Source organism: Lutra lutra, chromosome 3 (genome assembly GCF_902655055.1).
Source record: "Lutra lutra chromosome 3, mLutLut1.2, whole genome shotgun sequence".
Taxonomy (NCBI): domain Eukaryota; kingdom Metazoa; phylum Chordata; class Mammalia; order Carnivora; family Mustelidae; genus Lutra; species Lutra lutra.
Genome location: NC_062280.1, coordinates 57735313 through 57755409, shown reverse-complemented (window position 1 = coordinate 57755409; position 20097 = coordinate 57735313). Strand labels below are relative to the sequence as shown.

Here is a 20097-nt window from a genome sequence, read left to right as displayed (position 1 = left end):
TTTTTCTTGGACTCAGTAATTTAATCTTGGAGTCTTTTCCAAGGAAATAATTTGAAATAATGATTGTATTTTTGAAAATATTTTGGGGGCACCCAGGTGGCTCAATCAGCTAAGTGTCTGATTCTTTTTTTTTTTATGTTATGTTAGTCACCATATGGTACATCGTTAGTTTTTTATATAATGTTCCATGATTCATTGTTTGTGTATAACACCCAGTGCTCCATACAATATGTGACCTCCTTAATACCCATCGCAGGCTCACCCATTCCCCTACCCCTTTAAAACCCTGAGAGAGTCCATAGTCTTCTCATCGTTCATCTCCCCCTCTGATCTCCCCCACCTTCATTTTTACCTTCTCCTAATGTCCTCCATGCTTTTCCTTATTTTCTACAAATAAGTGAAACCATATGATAGTTGTCTTTCTCTGTTTGATTCTTGATTTTGGCTCAGGTCATAATCTCAGGGTTGTGGGATCTAGCCCCAAGTTGCGCTCTGGGCTCAGTGGGAGTCTGCTTGGGATTCTCTCTCTTCCTCCCCCTTTTCCTCTTCTCACCAACACACACACTCTCTCTTTCAAATAAATAAATCTTTTTAAAAATTTTTAAAACACTCAATATTTATAATAGCATTTTATAACCTACTTGCCTCATGACAAGGAAATGGTTAAGTATTTTATGATATATGAGTTAAGTGGAATATTGGAATTGCCATTAAAATAACCAATGTAAGAATAAGTACGTGGAAAATAAAAGTAAGTGGAAAGAAGTAGAATAAAAAATTGCTAAGAGATCCATTATGTGAAAATGACAAATGAAATGGTTTTAAATAAAGCTAGATATGTTTAGATGAAGAGATTAGGAAGCAAATTTTTTGTAGAAGTTAAGTATTAAATACAAAATTATAGATTTCCCCATTACTTCATTATTAATAAGTAAGCTTATCCTGACCAGAGTAACCAAGGAAGCATGGGTTGTTCCTCCATTCTGCAATAGAAATGGCCCACATCCTCTGATTTAACTATTGTAGATTTAACTATTTTAGAAAGGGCAGCAGTAACCAGATCTCTCCCATGATAAATTTACCCTATAGTCAAACTGTGAAATGACTTCTAGCGAGACTACCAAGAGTATTTTGAAGACCTGCATCCTTGAGTAGCAATTTAGCCAGACTGATGGCATTTACCTCATTTATTTTGCTAACTGTTGTGGAGACTTTTGGCTGATTTAAAAATCTCTTTGTTACTGCTAAGTACATGATAGAAACTTTTGTGTGGGAACTCTCATGTGTTATACATGTATACACACACACGCACACACACAACGGGAACTATTGTGAGCTATATATACATTCTGAAAGTCAGAAGCCTCTTGCTCCTACAGGAGAAAATAGAAAGGTTTACTGTCACTGTAGTGTGGGGGCTATGCACGTCAGTCAGCCTTGGAGGCAGACAGTTCTAAGTTTTAACTCCCAACTCCCGTACTTACTAGCTGAGTGGTATTATGGAAGTTACATGATTGTTTCTCTCTTCTCATCTGAACAGTGAGAATGAAAATGGCACTTACTTCAAAGGTTGGGTTGTTGTAGGAATGAATGAAATGAGATAATGTATGCAAATGTAGCACAATGTATCCTGCAAATAGTGAGCAAACTATTCTTATTATTGGAAAAGATTGAGATTGGCTTTCTAATTTTATAACTGGCTAGCTGCATAAACCTGACCAGTTTACTTAATCTCCTTGAGCCTTCGTTTTCTCCTCTGTAAAATAGTGATAATATCTTCCCCTACAAGATTATAATATATTAAACAAGCATGTGCATACTGTGATCGTCTCTAAAGGAATAAAGACTTGCTTTTGCCCTTCTTCCAATGGCACCACCACAAAAGAAATGCTTTAGTTCAAGTGTGGATAGGCTTGCCACTACTGAAGACTTTTTGATTCCACTTAGGATTGATTTGCAAGTCTAGTTATTATTTTATTTCTATCCCTTGCCTGAAGATAGTGATAACACTATTTTCTCTGTGGGTTTAGGGCAATTTATCAAGCTTCAACAGTATTCAATTCCATACTATATTTAGGAACTTACAGTGGGCATAACCAAGTATGCTTATGTATAAGATAATATTAAAGGAAAGGCTAATGCTCCCCAATATCCCAAACCTATTTGCTTTCATTTTCACTTTAATAGAAAAAAAAATTAAAGCTGAGTTATTATACAGAAATGGTTGTTGAGGAGAGCATGCTGAAACACATCTTTCTACAAGGATATAGCTATTCATACACAATGGTCTCGCTGGCAGGCTTTTTTGAAGAAACATAAAATTTCTCTATGTAGGGGCACCTAGGTGGCTCAGTCGGTTAAGCCTCTGCTCAGGTCATGATCCCAGGATCCTGGGATCAAGCCCTACGTCGTGCTCTCTGCTCAGCGGTGAGCCTTTTTCTCCCTTTCCCTCTGACTGCCTCTCTGCCTACTTGTGTTCTGTCAAATAAATAAATAAAATCTTTTTAAAAAGTTTCTCTATGTAAACTTTCAATCTAGAAATATTTCTAATTTCCTGGAATCTATTAATGCTATACTTTTAAAAAATCTGACACAAATATGAGATTTTCAAAATATTCTCTATGTAAAGCTTGAATTTCTCAATGATCTTGATCATGGTAGTTGGTTTTTTTTTTTTTTTTCCCTAAACGGCTGGTTGAGAATAAGCCATTTCCCTAGTTTGCATAAAGCTAATTTGTTTAGGGTTTGTTTTCCTTCAACAGATCATTCTGCAACTATCGTTACCATAGAGGATGAAGATGAGAATAAATTCGTGAGCAGACTGATGAGGGAAAATAATAATATTACCATGAGAGTTTGGCTTGGATTATCTCAATATTCTGCCGGTAAGTGACATATTTGTGTACACAGTGTGCAAAGAGAGTTCCAAATTGTCCTTAATACCAAGTCAGCCTTGCTAAAGAATGTCAGGTGGTGGTTAATTGAAATGCTTCCTATTGATGAATAAGCTTAGGTCTGCTGGCTGTTTTGGAGACTTATAAATTCCTAATGACTGTGCATATGCAAGTAATTTATTAGTAATGATGGAAAATACTAATGAAATAGAAAATCGGGGGTGCCTGGGTGGCTCAGTGGGTTAAGCCTCTGCCCTCGGCTCAGGTCATGATCTCAGGGTCCTGGGATTGAGCCCTACATCGGGCTCTCTGCTCAGCGGTGAGCCTGTTTCTCCCTTTTCCTCTGACTGCCTCTCCGCCTACTTGTGATCTCTGTCTGTCAAATAAATAAGTAAAATCTTTAAAAAAAAAAAAAAAGAAAATAGGGTAAAATCAATTGGGATGTCTAGAGGTCTAAGATACTTGGATCAACAACATATTTCTTTTTCCTACAGCAATATCTGTGCCCCCATGCTCCCACAAAGAACTCATGACTTACTTCCCTTAGAGTTCTAGGGTCTATCACCTGTGTTTTTGTAGCTTAAAACTTTATTTTTCAGAAGCTTCTCTTCTTGTTGTTCTCTTCCCTCTTGAAACATTTTTACCATAGAGAAAAACCAATTCTTAATGGCTACTTTGTTTTTCAAACAAGCTTAACAAAATTGCAGAGATGGGTTAAAAAAGATTTGTGGAACAAATTTTCAGGGAATGATGGATTAATCTAAGCAATAATGGATAAAACATTTGAGTGAACTTGGAATTGATAAAGAGTGAACTAAAAGCACAAATTCAATAGAAAAATAGGAAGTGTGTTTTACATTTTAAGCCAAGTTGATTTCTAAGTAATTGAAATAAATGTGAACCCCAAAATATTAAGTACTTGTCAAAAAGTGAAATGGAGGGGCGCCTGGGTGGCTCAGTGGGTTAAGCCTCTGCCTTCAGCTCAGGTCATGATCTCAGGATCCTGGGATCGAGCCCCGCGTCAGGCTCTCTGCTCAGCGGGGAGCCTGCTTCCCCCTCCCCCTCTCTGCCTGCCTCTCTGCCTACTTGTGATCTCTCTCTCTGTGTCAATAAATAAATAAAAATCTTAAAAAAAAAAAGTGAAATGGATTCAAAATTGGCCATCTAAATGAATTCTAAATTTTGTTTACACTATCACCACAAGGTGGTGCTACCTCAGCTGGAAAATAAAAATGGAGTCATAGTGGGGAGACACTCCTGAACCCTCTTGACCCTTACTCCCCCACCATGTCTTTAATGATATGAGTTTCTAAGTTGGGGGTGAGAGTGCTGATGGGGATTCAGGCCTTTAGAAATCTATCCCTCACCCAATAAAAGTGCAAGCATTCTGTACTTTAATCAAGATACCACATTTTATATCAGTGCTATCTAATAGAACTTTCTGCAAAGATGGAAATGTTCTGTATCTGTGCTGTGTAACAGAGTAGTAATGAGCCACATATGACCATTGAGCACTTGAAATGGGACAAGTGTGGGGCACCTGGGTGGCTCAGTGGGTTAAGCCTCCGCCTTCGGCTCAGGTCATGATCCCAGGGTCCTGGGATCGAGCCCCGCATCCGGACTCTCTGCTCAGCAGGGAGCCTGCTTCCTCCTCTCTCTCTGCCTGCCTCTCCGCCTACTTGTGATCTCTGTCTGTCAAATAAATAAATAAAATCTTAAAAAAAAAAAAAAGAAAGAAAGAAAGAAATGTGACAAGTGCAACTGAAGGACTGATTTCTTTATTTTTTTCACTTTCAATAAGTTTCATTTTTTTAAATATTTTATTTATTTGACAGAGAGAGAGAGAGAGAGATCACAAGTAGGCAGAGAGGCAGGCAGAGAGAGAGTGGGGAAGCAGGCTCCCTGCTGAGCAGAGAGCCCCATGCAGGGCTCGATCCCAGGACCCTGAGATCATGACCTGAGCCAAAGGCAGAGGCTTAACCCGCTGAGCCACCCAGGTGCCGCAATAAGTTTCATTTTAAATAGTGGCATAACATAGTTCTAAATAAATGAGTTGTATGATCCGCATGCCATTTTACCTTAGAAATTTAGAGGAAACTACCTTACAACCCAGCAATTACACTATTAGGTATTTACCCCGAAGATACAAATGTAGTGATCCGAAGGGGCACCTACACCCAAATATTCATGGCAGCAATGTCTACAATAGCCAAACTGTAAAAAGAGCCAAGATGTCCATCAACAGATGAATGGATAAGGAAGATGTCAAATGTCATACACACATACACACACAATGGAATATTACTCAGCCTTCAGAAAGTATGGATACTTAACCATTTACCTTGATGTGGTTCAAACTGGAGGGTATTATGCTGAGCAAAATAAGTCAATCAGAGAAAGACAATTATCATACAGCTTCACTCATATATGGAACATAAGAAACAGGGCAGACGACTGTAGGGGAAGAGAGGGAAAACAGAATAAGAAGTCATCAGACGGGAAGAAAAACCATGAGAGACTGTTAACTACAGGAAATAAATGGAGGGTTGCTGGAAGAGAAGCATGTGTGGGGATGAGGTAATTGGGTAGTGGGCATTAAGGAGGGTATGTGATGTGATAAGCACTGGGTTTTATATTCAGCTGATATATTGTTGAACACTGCATCTGAGACTAATGATGTATGGTAAGTTGGCTAATTGAATTTAAATTTTTCAAAAGAAATTTAGAGGCAATAAACTTAATTTCTTTCTTTAGATCAGTCTTGGAATTGGTTAGATGGATCAAAAGTAACATTTGTCAAATGGGCAAATAAAAGTAAGAGTGGTGGTGGAAAATGTAGCATTTTGTTAGCTTCAAATGAAACTTGGGTAAAAGTTGAATGTTCACATGGCTACGGAAGAGTTGTCTGCAAAGTTCCTCTGGGTAAGTATGGAACCTGTCCTTATTTTTGCAGAACATGTCAGGAAATAAATGTGCAACTCTATTATGTGCAAAGTTTTGGACTTTGTCCTAAAGTCCTTATTTAGTCCTTTCAATATATCCAAAAAACATGATGAAGCCATGCAGATTCTTTGCCAGAAAAATAGATTGTAAGAGATGGAAGTGCCAAGATGTCTAAGATTCCCAGATGAAACTACTAAATAGCCTAAAGTTTTTGTAATTCTTCCCTAAGAAAAATAGAAGCTACCAGAGTATTGGGGAACTCAATTCTTTGAATATGTTCTTAAGATGTATTTGATTCTATCAGTCAAATATGTAAAAGCTCAAAGGTCTAATTCTGCAGTTAGTTTGCTTCCTTTCTCCTCGTTCCCATAAAACTCATGATTAACTTAGCAACAATGCAAAACTGGATTTAATTACTTAAAGTTTCCTGGAAGGGAGGGTATGTGCTATGGTGAGTGCCGTGAATTGTGTAAGCCTGATGATTCACAGACCTATACCCCTGGGACAAATAATACATTATATGTTAATAAAAATAATTTTTTAAAAAATTTCCTGGAAGGAACATCTATAGGAAGTCATAATTTAAACTTAGATTTCATCATGAATTGATATATAAAATAACCATAAAAATCTCATTTTAATTTCATTTCTAGAGAAATGAGCTCTAAATTTTTCACTGCAACATTTTTGAAGATTTAGCATAAAAATGTCCTTTTGGTGCATAAATATTAAAGATAAAACCCCAATGCTAGATGACTGGTATCTATAGTGTGTGTGTGTGTGTGTGTATTCATGCATTGATTCAGCAAGTATTTGGAGTATCTACTATACCTCATGCCCTATTTTGTGTGCTGGGTAGCGGGATGGCTACTCTCAATTAGGTTATGAGGAAAGACATCTAAGAACAGGAGGCACTGAAGCTGAGATCTGAAAGAGCAGCCAAGCAAAGATCGGGGGAAGAGATACACCAGGTAGAGCTACCAGTTGGAACAAAGAGCCTAGAGCAGAATGAGCTTGATAAGTGCTCAAGGAAAAACTGAAAGGTAGGCAGGCACCAGACACCTAGGGATCTGGAAGCAAGGGACAAGGGTTCAGGTTCTTTGCTGAGTGAAATGGATAACAACTGGAAGGTTGTGGAGCAGGGTTACCATGCATAAACCAAGAGTTCTGCTTTGGCACTCTGAGCTATCCATGTGGAGAAGAGATATTCATATGGAATGTCTGGCATGCAGTCGGACATATGAGAGAGGAGAGAGGTCAGCATAGAGATAGTATTTAAAGCAAGGGGACATGGGGCACCCTGGGTAGCTCAGTGGGTTAAGCCTCTGCCTTCAGCTCAGGTCATGATCTTGGGGGTGGGATGTCAGGCTCTCTGCTCAGCAGGGAGCCTGTTTCCCCCTCTCTCTGCCTGCCTCTCTGCCTACTTGTGATCTCTCTGTCAAATAAATAAAAATAAAATATTAAAAAATTTTTTAAAAAATAAAGCAAGGGGACAAAATGAGCCCATCTGGGCAGTATGCAAAGAAGGTGTCTGGGATAGCATTTGCAACTGAATAGCTAGGCACTGAATGCAGTCATCCTAAAACCTTAAATTTGCTTTAAAGCTAGTAACACTTCATTTGGCCCTAGGTAAGTCAAACACAAAAATTCACAACTTTTAGCAATTTGCTATCAAAGTAAGGTAATATACTGAGAGTAATGTTCTTGAAAGGGTGATGGGGTAAAGTGAGAATAAAGATCTTTTTTAACTTCTTTAGAAGAAAATTGCTAAAACAATGAGTAGAATTTAAATGAAAGAGAAAAGAGTGAAATCTGAAAAGAAAACACTAGAGTGATGATGCAGTTTGCTTTCTGTCTTAATGCTGTGAAACGGTCATGTGCTTATTGTATCTAATTTGTACAGAGTTTACACGTGTGATGCACAGCCTAATGTATAAATCAGTAATGATGACTTTTATATTTTCTCCTCTAATGTCAAACCTTTCTCTATTCTAGGCCCTGATTACAGAGGAATAGCTATCACATTTGCTGTGCTAAGTGTCTTAGCTCTCGTCAGTGCCCTGATTTGGTTCCTCTTCCAAAGGAAACGGTTGCACTGGGTGGGCTTCTCTTCTGTTCGGTATGAACAAGGAATGAATGAAGATGAGATTATGCTTCCCACTTTCCATGACTAGATTCTTCTAAAAGTTTGCTAACTTGCACTAATGTGTTAAGGAAAATGAGCCATTTCAGTTTTTCCCAGTGTCAGTATTTATTCTGTTTTCAAGTGGAAGTCCTAAGTACTTTTTCAGTTGTTTATTGCTGTGCTGGCATCTAAAGTGAATTATCCACAAAGTGCCATGTTTAAAACCTTACTTAATAGAATAGAGAACTTTGATAGAATGGAAAAGAACCAAAGCTGGAACTAAAGTCTAAATTATTTGTAGGGTAGCAGATGTAATGGGCATTTTCTCTGTAAGAATGTAGTTAGTAATTAGGAAATGTATATATGAATGGCACAACTGCTTAGAGACTTATATTGGCATGTTACTAGGTCACAAATCTACCTTTTAGCTTTTAAGAATATTTAGCTTAGGGCGCCTCAGTGGCTCAGTCAGTTAAGTGTCCAACTCTTCATCTCAGCTCAGGTCTTAATCTCAGGCTTGTGAATTCAAGCCCTGCATAAGGCTCCATGCTGGGTGTGGAGCATACTTAAAAAAAAAAAAAAAAAAAAATCCAGCTTAATGGGAAATTTGTACCTCGAGGTCAAAACATAACTGTAAATAATATCAATATTGTTTCAAAATAGTCATTTGTAGCATTTGGGAGAAATTATTAAACAATGAGATATGCTTACTTTTTAACAGAGCAAATTAATGCTTTTGTAAAGATGCTTCTTATACTGTTCCAGAGATATTTCATACCGAAATTGTTTAAATGCAAATATTTTGTTTTGTCATAGTTATTCATAAAACAGTGGCTTTTAAAGGAGATTTAGTACTTAACATTTTCCTAAAGTGTGGGAATATTGCTTGTCGATTGATTTAAATATACTGTAGCAATGTGCTTTTGTCTTTTCTTACGTACAACATATAACTCTCTCCTCTTAAAGGGAACCATAAAGGTTCCTCCTCATAAAGGGAACCAGCTAACAATACAAGTTCTTGAAATTTTCATAATTTTTATCCTTTATATATGTCAAATTTTGACTAAGAAATTTGTGTTACTTTGTTACCTTTTTCTGTGAGCTAGAGAAAAGGGGTCTATGAAGGAAATTGTATATTTGCATTTGTAAAAATGAAAATTTTATTGTAAAATTCTAAACCTTGTGATTACTATGAAAATATTTTAGATGATGGGGCACCTGGGTGGCTCAGTGGGTTCCTCTGCCTTCGGCTCAGGTCATGATCCCAGGACCCTTGGGATGGAGCCCGCATCGGGCTCTCTGCTCAGCAGGGAGCCTGCTTCCCCCTCTCTCTCTGCCTCCCTCTCTGCCTACTTGTGATCTCTCTCTCTGTCAAATAAATAAATAAAATCTTTAAAAAAATATATTTTAGATGATAAATGATTAAGGAAACACTGTTTTGTGATTATCACTTTAAATTTTACCACCAAGAATATATTTTTAATAATAGTTTCCACTGGACATGGTCAATGTTTATTCAGTGTTTATATTTATACTTTACAATATTTTACATAATATTCATAGATTTATTTTAAGATTTAGAGTGTTTATACTATGAGAAACTTATAATTTTCTAAGGCAGTTCTAGTGTAGTATAAAACTATAATGCAGTTATCCTGAAATACTTTTATTGACTTTGTTAGACTATTCCTCTGCCCTGTGATCTGTAAAATTCTGGTTATTAAAGATTTTCTTCAAAGAACTAAATCGGTTTGATGTGAGAAGTACACTGAAACAAGGTGCCTGACTGGCTCGGCCACAACTCTTGATCTTGGGGTTGTCAGTTCAAGCCCCATACTGGGGTATAGAGATTACTTAAAAAAATAATAAATATTTAAAAAAATAATAATAATAATAAATATTTAAAAATAATAAAATATAAAATCTTTAAAAAAGAAAAGTACAGTTATATATAGTAGTGATGCTGTAATCAAGTTGTTTTATTTTTTAAGTAAAAGTGTTGTTGATCCTTGTAGAAAAAAATATCTCTAGGTTGGGGTTTATAATGTTAGGCATATAGTATAACAAAAAATAAAGCGTGCAGTTGTTGTAATGAGAGGTATCCTTTATTTAAAGAATAAATGCAATCAGGGGCACCTGGGTACCTGGGTTGCTCAGTCAGTTAAGCGTCTGACTCGGTTTTGGCTCAGGTCATGATCTGATGGGTTGTGAGATGGAGCCCCACATCAGGCTCTGCTGTCAGCACAGTCTGCTTGGGTTTTTCTCTCCCTCTCCCTCTGCCCCTCCCCCTACTCTCTCTCTCTCTCTCCCTCAAAATAAATAAATTATTTTTTAAAAAATATAATCATCCTATATCTCTGAATGTTTGATTTGAGTCTCTTTTTCAGATCCTTTGACTTAGCAATTCTTAGCAAGTCTTTTAACTACGGATCAGCAGAAATTCCAACTATGGCTCACTTACTTCTTCTTTTTGGTGCTTCTTCAGGAGATCCACCCCCACTGCCTAACCCAAGGCTTTCGTCACCTCCTTCTAAGTCAATAGGTCACATATTCAGTTCCAGACTCCTATTTCTAACTTCCACTGGACTATCTACATCAGTCCTTCTCAGCATGATCAGAACTGCTCATATTGTGTTCCTTTTCCCATTTCACTGTTGGGGATGTGTCAGAAGAACCGAAGACAGCCTTTCCCAGTCTTCCCTAGCTAATCCGACCCCCTGCACATGATCTAACAAAATTGAGCTCTCAAAACCAGGTACCTAAAAAAAGCAAGTAAGAATACCTAATGATCAGGTACAGGGGACAAATGTAGAAGTGATACCAATAGTCACCCTCTATTTCCTCCCTGCAACCCCCACACACAGCATGTTCCCCTCCCTGATCCTAGGGCAAGATGCTGCCATTATCTGGGAGCTCCCCTCTGCAAATGACTGCAGTAGTTAGGTAGCCTCCAATCCTCATGCCACTGCTGAGTTTATGGTAGGAAAAGAGATTCAGATTCCTTTATCTTAGGTTCATTTAATCCTAAAACCCTTTTGGAGAAGTGGAGCCTTAATTGTTATTAGTACAATAATTTTATCTTGTTTAAGAAGAAAATTTTAACTAGATCTCAAAGACTTCTTTTTTAGTAGACCTCATGATCTATACAAAGTTATATCTACTTCCCTGCATATTCTAAATTTAAAAATTCTTACAATATTACATTTCAACAAATTTAATATACATATTTCTCTTTTTTCCAAGCTAAATTAATCACAAGCAGAATTTTAGAAAGTTTTTTCCATTTCCACCAACCAGTTCTACTTCTTATATTCTCTTTCGAACAATATGAAGACACCATACCCCTCTTCTCCTAAGCTAGAATCCCAGAATTGATCCTCAAATATTCTCTTTCTCATCTCCTTAATCCAACAATTCTGTCAATTTTACCTCAGTCTTCTCAGAGTGGCTGTCTCCATTATCAACTGTCTAATTTCAGGCCTTTATCATTTTTCCTGGATTATTTGCACCAGTCTCTTCACTGGTCTTCCTCATCAGCCCTTCCTCTTCATCCCATATTTCCCACCCCTGCTGAAATACACAGAGGTCTCATTTGGTATTTTGGCCGAAAGTTATATAGTCCTCCTCCCTATCTCAGGCCAAAAGGGATCTCAGCAATGCTCAGCCCAGGCACCTTCCCCAAGAACCTTATGTGTGCTGACAATCAGCCCCAGGAAGCCCTAGGGCTTAGGTTTCCTGGCTAATGCCCAGTAAGATCAAGTCAACATTGTTCCAATTACCAACAACAGAAAAGCAAAGTCCGATAAAACTGGACTCTGGAAATTAGGAAACCATTAGTGATCTAAGCTAGTGGAAATGTAGCTAGTGGAGCCAGAATCCAGAGTGAGCTTTGAAGTGAAAGGGAAACAGGGAAATGGGGAAAGTGAAGTTGTGAAAAAGTATGGCGGAGAAGGAAAGGACAGGGATTGGGTCATAGCTAGAGGGAGGAGGGTTGAAGAAGGTTTTTTCCAAAAAAGGGGGAAAGAGGTTCACAGGTTCAGAAGCTGAGAGGAGAGAAAACAAAACAAATCAAAACACCCCCGAAGAGTGGACTGAGAGAAGGTAATGATGCAGGGGAGAGAGATGAAGTCATGGAAGAAGATACTGGGGAAAATGGAGGCAAAGGGCAGGTCCAAGCCCACAGAAAGAGGAACTGAGTTTGGATGCATTGGGGAAGACTACCTTCCTCTCTGAGGCCACATAGGGAAGACCTGCATGGAAGAGAAGCAGAGAGTATTGAAGAATTTCTTCTACACCTGATGGTCTTCCTGTCTCTACTGAGTAGAAAGCAAGGTGTTCTGCTGAGAAACATGAGTAGCAAATTGGGTCTCAGCTTGAAGAGAAAAATAAAAAATTTGAAATACCTGATTAGAGGAATGGAGAAGGGCAATGACCAAGACAAATAAAAGGATCACAGAAAAGGCATACAGGGCCCAGACGAAATGAAAAGCCATATATTTGTACTGACAACCATCAGGAAAATTGATTGGTTTCCCCTACCAGTCCTTGGGTGCTTCAGTAAAGTTGAGGAACAGGGGTCTGTGAAGAAGAAAGAAAAGACCCCATCCTCAAAATATTAAACATAGAATCACCAGGGGTGCCTGGCTAGCTCGGTCAGTAGAACATGCAACTCTTAAGCTGTGGTCATGAGTTCAAGCCCCACTTTAGGGCTTGAATTATCATATGATCCAGCAATCCTACTTCTGGGTGTATATTCAAAAGAAATGAGAACAAGATCTTGAAGAAATATCTGCACTCCCATGTTCACTGCAGCATTATTTACAATAGCCAAGGCATAGAAGCAACCTAAGTATTTGTCAATGGATGCATGGATAAAAAAAATTTATATATATACCTATATCTCCCACATACACACACAATGGAATATTATTTAGTCATGAGAAAGAAGGAACCTGCTTTTGTGACGACATGGATGAAACTTGAGAGCATTATACTAAGTGAAATAAGTCAGCATCACAAGAAAAAACTTCTGTATTTTTCAGGAAAAATTTTCTTTTTTCTTTTTAAGATTTATTTATTTATTTATTTGACAGAGAGAGACCCAGCAAGAGAGGGAACACAAGCAGGGGGAGTGGGAGAGAGAGAAGCAGGCTTCCCGCTGTTCAAGGTGCCATACACAGGGTTGAATCCCAGGACCCTGGGATCAGGACCTGAGCTGAAGGCAGACGCCCAACAACTAAGCCACCCAGGTGCCCCAATAAAAAAATTTATAATTATAATGGCAATGGATGTTAACTAAACTCATGGCGATCATTTCATAATATATTCAGACATCAAGTCATTATGTTGTATACCTGAAATTAACATAATGTTATATGTCAGTTTATATCTCAATACAAAAAAATGTAAGTAAGACAAAGACAAATCCCATATGGTATCATTTATATATGAAATCCAAAACAGCCAAACTCAGAATAGAGCTGTGGTTACTAGGGGCTTGGGGTGGGGGAAATGGGGAGATGTTGGACAAAGGGTACAAAGTTCCAATTATAAGGTGATTAAGTTTGGGAGATCTAATGTGCAACATAGTGATTATAGCTAATAATACTGTACTATATATTTAAGGTTCTTCCCTGTCTTTTAATGACTTGATAGTTCATTTCTTTTTAATGCTGAATAATATTTCATTGTATGAAGATAACACAGTTTGTCCATCACCTATTGGAGGACATCTTAGTTGCTTTCAGGTTTTATCAACTGTGAATAAAGCTACTATAAACATACCTATGCAATTTGTTCAGGTAAATACTAAAGTATAATTGTTGAATTATATGGTACAAATATATTTAATTTTGCAAGAAGCTGCCAAACTGTCTTCTGAAGTGGTTGTACCATTTTGCATTTCCACCAGCAATGAATGAGAGTTCCTTTTGCGCCTCATCTTCAACATTTGGCATTGTGCTTTGGATTTTAGCCATTCCAATAGGTGTATAGTGGTATCTCATTTTTGTTTTAGTTTGCAATTCCTTAGTGACATATGATGCTGAGTGTTTTCATATCCTTTTTGCCATCTATATATCTTCTTTGGTGAGGTATCTATTTAGATCATTTGCATATTTTGAAATTGAGTCCTTTGGCTTTTTATTGTTGAATTTAGACTCAATTTTTTTTTTAAGATTTTTTATTTATTTGTCAGAGAGAGAGGGAGAGAGAGCAAGCACAGACAGACAGAATGGCAGGCAGAGGGAGAAGCAGGCTCCCCGCCAAGCAAGGAGCCCGATGTGGGACTCGATCCCAGGACGCTGGGATCATGACCTGAGCCGAAGGCAGCTGCTTAACCAACTGAGCCACCCAGGCGTCCCTAGACTCAATTTTAAAGCACTCTTTGTGGGTGCCTGGGTGGCTCAGTTGCTAAGCATCTGCCTTTGGCTCAGGTCCTGATCCCAGGGTCCTGGGATCGAGCCCCACGTTGGGCTCCCTGCTCAGCAGGAAGCCTGCTTCTCCCACTCCCACTCCCCCTGCTTGTATTCCCTGTTTTGCTGTGTCTCTGTCAAATAAATTTAAAAATCTTTAAAAAATAAATAAATGACATAAGACTATGTCAGGGTCTTACTTGGCCCTGTTTTGTTCATTGTGTTGGCTGGTTCCAGATGTCCTCCCCAATTTACAGTTTTCTATATACATATAGCAAGCATAGTTTTTTTTTTTGCGGGGGGGGGGACGGTCCTTAAACAACAGAACTTTGTTGTCTCACATTTCTGGAAGCTAGAAGGTCAAGATCAAGCTATGGGCAGAATTGGTTCCTTCAAGGGCTGTGCAAGCATAGTTTAAAGATCCTTCATCCAGGATGCTGGTAACAGAAGTTGTCTGAGGATGGATCTTGGGTGGCTTGATCAGTTAAGTGTCTGACTTCAACTCAGGTCATGATCTCTGGGTTCTCAGATCCAGCCACTTGGGGCTCGGGCTCAGCAAGTAGTCTGCTTCTCCCTTTCCTCCGCCCCTACCCCTGCGCGTGGGTACTCTCTCTCACCCTCTCAAATAAAATAAAATATTTTAAAAAAACAATGTTGTCTAAGGGACATAGTCCAACTAGAGGAGCCTTTGAAAAGGTTTCTGACCATTAGACCCAAAGGAGGAATCTTACAGACACTTTAGCCAAGTGATCAAAATTAGCATCACCAATGTGAGACAGATTGACATAGGGTCTCTCCTGAGCAGGACTCATCACTTCTGTGGTACTCTCGCCAAACAAACAAAAAACCTGAATCCCGTTCTTCCAATCTCCCTTAAGAGGAAACCTAAGACAAACCAAAACTGAAGGACATTCTACAGAATGATCGTCTAGTACTCTTCAAACGAGATGTCGGAAAGACAGAAAATGACAGAGTAACTGTCTCCCATTACAGGGCACTCAGGAGACAAGACATCTCAGTGCCTTGTATAACGACGGGTTGGATTTGAACAGAAAAGGCCACCGGAGGGACAACTCACGGCTAATTTCCCGGCTTTGACCATTCTACTGGAGTTCTACAGGGTGTTAACGTTTAGAGAAGCTAGCTGAGGGTTATGAAATTCTTCGGACTCTTTTTGTTACATTTTTGAGAGTCCGAAATTATGCCAGGTCAAATGACAAGTTTCAAATACTAGAGAGAGACGTGGAAGAGACGGCCCGCGGGCGGGCGGGGAGGTCAGCCAGCGTCTGGCCCCCTCGTCTCCCCTTCCCTCCCATCACGTACCCTCCCCTCCCCTTCCCGCCCCTCTCGTACCCTCCCCGCCCCCCGGGGCCGGCCGCGTGGGAGGGTTGGTCCGCGCCCGGCACTTCCGAGGAGCGCCGCCCTCGGCGTCCGCAGCCGCCGTCATGCCCCGGCCCGCGCTGCTCGCTGTCCTGCTGCCGTTGCTGGGTCTGGTCACCGCCGCCGTCGCGGGTGAGCTGCCCCCGGCCGCGTTTCCTCCCTTCCTGCCCCTGAGCCCGGCCCCGAGCGGTCGCCTTCAGGCCCTCCCCCGCGTGACTCCGCAGCCGCCGGCAGCCCCAGGGTCTCGCCCTGCCCTGCGCGCCCACCCCCGTGCGCCCCCGGGGCCCTGCGTCCGGCCACCACCCGCCCCGCGCGCCACCCCAGGCAGCGGGTTCTGACAGAGCGCCCCAGGAAGGGTTGCCGAGGACCCGAGCCCGCCCTGGCTCCCCCACCGTGCCCCCAGCCTCAGCGCAGACCCCAATCGCGGGGACGGTCTCCAGACGGGGAGCTCGTTGACTGCAGAGCAGAGGGACTCAGAGCCGCGCACCGGGGCAGTTTCCGGGCCACTGGGGGCCGAGATGAGGAGCGGAGAAGTTGGCTGCGGAGATTTCCCCTTTGCGCGGCGGGGGCAGGGGTGGGAGGAAGCGGGCCCTCCTGCGCTCGTCGGCCTGTTTGTCCCGCTGCCTGGCGTTCGAGTTGTTGAAACAGGAAAACAGTTCAGCCAAATAACCCCTGGATCCAAGTGGGACGCGAGCAGGCGAAGCTTCGATTCCTCTTAAGTCGTGTGATTTAAAAAAGCCTTTAAGTCTGCTCTGCGGTCATGCAAGTGTCACCCAAAAAAAGTTACACATGGTTAGTCAGTCATTTCCCAAATGACTCCTGAGGAAAATAGACAATTCTGTTGTGGGGTGGGTTTTTTGTTTAACAACTTTTTCGTACACGCATGTCCAAAATACTGAATGGGGGAAAGACTTCCATCCAAAAACATCAAACCATTCTAGGAATTAAAGAACAGAATAAACAAGAACTCAGTGAATACTTGTGTGGGTTTGAATAAAATGCTTATGCGAGTGTTTTGTTTTTTGTTTGGGGGGGTTCCCCCCACTCTTGAATTTCACTGTCATTTTATAAGTTCCTACTGGAAGCCTGCTGACAGGCAGGCACATTGTAAGGGGTCTCTGTTGGAGGTGTCAGTAGAGTAAGCCGCTCAGAACTTGCTCCCTAACTCAAAGCTCCTTTCCTGGAAGGCCTTGTGGGTCAGCATTTATGACTGGTTATGCCATCTGCTGCCTATGAAGGAGCACACACAAGATGTGCTCATTTTCACACTTCATACTGAGCATGTTGGATTTGTCTAAGACAAGACTGGACGGTTTTGAGACACCCCCCCCCCCCATCCACACCCTCATATATTGGCCAGTAACATCTGAATGTCCTTTAACCCACCTTCTGGGTTTGCCATGCCTTCAGACTTCAGGTTAGTCAAAATTTACTTTTCCTGTCACATTAAAAAAAAAAATCATTTCTAGATGTTGGTATCTCTCTTTTTCAGAGAAGCTGGGGTTTTTTGTTTTCTTTTTTAAAGATTTTTACTTATTTATTTGACAGACAGAGATCACAAGCAGGCGGTGGGGCGGGTACGGGGAACAGGCTCCCACCAAGCAGAGAGTGGATGCAGGGCTTGATCCTAGAACCCTGGGATCATGACCTGAGCTGAAGGCAGAGGCTTTAATCCACTGAGCCACTCAGATGCCCCAGAGGGAAGTTGTTTTGAACAGTAAAACGGGTCACACTATCTTTGGAAAATTGTGTTCTTTTTCCTTTTATAAGTCCAGTACAGTTAAACAGGCTTTTCAAGAGCTTAAGAAGTACATGTTGAATAAATTAATGCAGGTAATTAACCAGTTTCTATCAGTCAGGAGGCTTTAAGGATTAATTTAGAAAGAACAATGAGCTTTGGGGTTAGGTACAAACCATATGGCTTTGAAAAAGTTACCTAATTCATTGCACTTGGAGATAATACCCTGTAGGACTGTAACGAGCATTAAGTGAGAACTCTGGCTCTTACCTATTGTAGGCATGCTAAATCTTGGTGTCCTTCCTTTTGTTCTCTTCATAGAAAATGAAGGATAATTATTGTGACTAGAAGACATTGTGAGTGCCATTTTATGTGGGTTGGATATTTCTGGTTAATGAGCACATTCATATACATGCTGATGATTTCATCACAGTACTTTATAATATCTTACCCAGACAAGATCAGGAATCCTATTACACTTAGAACTAAGTGAAGAAAGAGCTTTTCAAGGTTATCACAAAATTAGCTGAGTGGCAATATCTTAACAGCAAAGCTCCCATGGTATTGCATGAAGTGTAAATTTAATGGTGAAGTGCAAATCATTGTTACTGTTCTCTGTTACTTTGGAGTTCATTAGTGTAAGTGATCTTATGTTCTTAATCATTATCTTGAAAATCACGATGAACAAACCATTGTTCCAATTCCCAAGTAAGGTTCCGTGGCATGCCTTTTCGAAAGTTCTTCTATAATGGTGCCTTTTCACATAGTAGTTGATCACTGTGTTTACTGGGTAGGTGATCGCCCATGGGTGCCATGAGATGAGTGGATATAATCTTGGTCAAAGTAAGTCTTCTTTCTGTGGTCATTGTGTGGATCAGAATCTAGGATACGGATTTTGAATTGCCGTAGCCTCCAAGCCCTGGATGAGGGTGCCCCGCCTTCCTTGCTGAGGTGTCTTTCATCGCTCTTCTAGCTGTTGGGTGTTTATCCACACTGGGCCCCAGGGACTCAACCACCTGCAGGCTCTTCTGCCCAGATTGTCTTCCCCTTCCCCTGTCCTTGCCATGGCTGTCCCCACCCACATCATTCAAATCTCTGTTCATATGTCACCTCCTCAGGCCTTCCCTGAATGTTCCACATTCTCATGACCATATTGTATCTTCTTCAGAGCACTTGATGCTGTCTGAATGCATCTTGTTTATTCATCATCTTCTTGCTTGTCTTTCCGCTTACCAGAAGGAAGATACATAATAGCAGAGACTACAGTCTTACGAATTTTTGTTTTGTTTTGAGTTGTATCTTTGCACTTTATTGTAATTTATAATAAAAGGACCAAGAATTTTAAATGAATGATTTTTAAAATAAGGGGGGTAATGGGATTTCAGTTTCTTTCAAATTATTTTACTTCTGTCATGAACTGATATAATTGAATTCAAAGCATCAAATCATTTAATCTTTTGATGTGACTTTTTCTAATTATTTTTTTTTAATTTTATTTATTCGTCAGAGAGAGAGAGAGACAGAGACAGAGCACAAGCAGGGGGAGCAGCAGGCAGAGGGAGAAGTAGGCTCCTGGCCGAGCAGGGAGCCTGATGCATGCCGGATCCCAGGACAGGACCTGAGTGGAAGACAGACCTCAACCCACTGAGCCACCCAGGCGTCCCTAACTTTTTCTAATTCTTGTAAATGGCACAGTGATGTTTTATGGGAAATTATCTCAGATAGTTCTTGTAAATTTTGAAACATTAATAAATATTTCTTTTTCTTCTAATGAGAAAGTGAAATTACAGTTAGGTATTATTTCAGGACTTCTTTCATTGTTGAGAAGTATTCAAAAATGTGCTTCTCTGTTGAAAACTAGTTTTGCAAAAGGGTGAGTGTCCACAGTTTTTTATGATACCTATTAAGTATTCATTTCTTTTGTGGATTATTTTGGATTTTGAGGGCAGATCTTGAGACTGAATCTATAAGAAAACGGACCAGAGATGCCCAGGGAGAAAGGTGCAGAGTAACACTGGCACCCCCATTCTATAAATAAATCTCATGACAGCTCTTCTGCAAAGGGAAGGAGAGGAGAAGATGGAGGTAGACATCGGGGAATGTAGGTTGGGGAGGGTAATGTGGAGAGGGAATGGAATGTCAAGAGTGTCTGAATTTTCTTGTGCTTCAGGGAGATCTTGCAACCCAGAGTACAACCACAGGCCCTCTAGATTAGTCAGGGACTTGGAGCCCCACTCCTGCCTCCCTGCTTAATAAACGTAATAAACAGCTCATCCTCTTTGTCTGTCTCTGCCACACTTGTTCTTGCGGAAGCTAAGTCACTGTGACTCATATCTTAGTGGGAGAGGGGCAAAGGTTTTATTATTGACCAGGGGAAAAAATGCAGTCTTTGCCTTCACTTTGTTAACATTCGGAACAAGTGTTTCCCAAGGATCACTTCCTCTTGTGCTGTGCCTGGTTGCTTGAGAAATTATAAGGGAACAGAGAGTTCTGCTAGAACTGACCGGTAATGCCAAATATCCTCGTAGATATGCCGTTTTATTCTTTAGCACATGGTAATTTTAGGCAGAGGATCTATATAGAAACTTTAGGAATCTTAAGTAT

The 20097-nt window shown here is 40.4% G+C and overlaps 1 protein-coding gene across 5 annotated transcripts in view; it reads left to right on the top strand.

The window, feature by feature from the left end:
* The window catches only part of LOC125095445 (CD302 antigen), a 141129-nt gene that overhangs the window by 94352 nt on the left and 26680 nt on the right, over positions 1-20097 (top strand). For 2 of the 5 annotated variants that reach the window (XM_047721848.1, XM_047721847.1), the window contains exons 33-34: positions 2763-2885; positions 5649-5816. In XM_047721848.1, coding sequence (XP_047577804.1) covers positions 2763-2885; positions 5649-5816 — 291 coding nt within the window. Of the gene's footprint in view, positions 1-1788; positions 2397-2762; positions 2886-5648; positions 5817-7832; positions 9168-15552; positions 15888-20097 lie in introns of those variants that run through there. The other 3 variants (XM_047721849.1, XM_047721850.1, XM_047721851.1) reach the window with 3 other exon arrangements.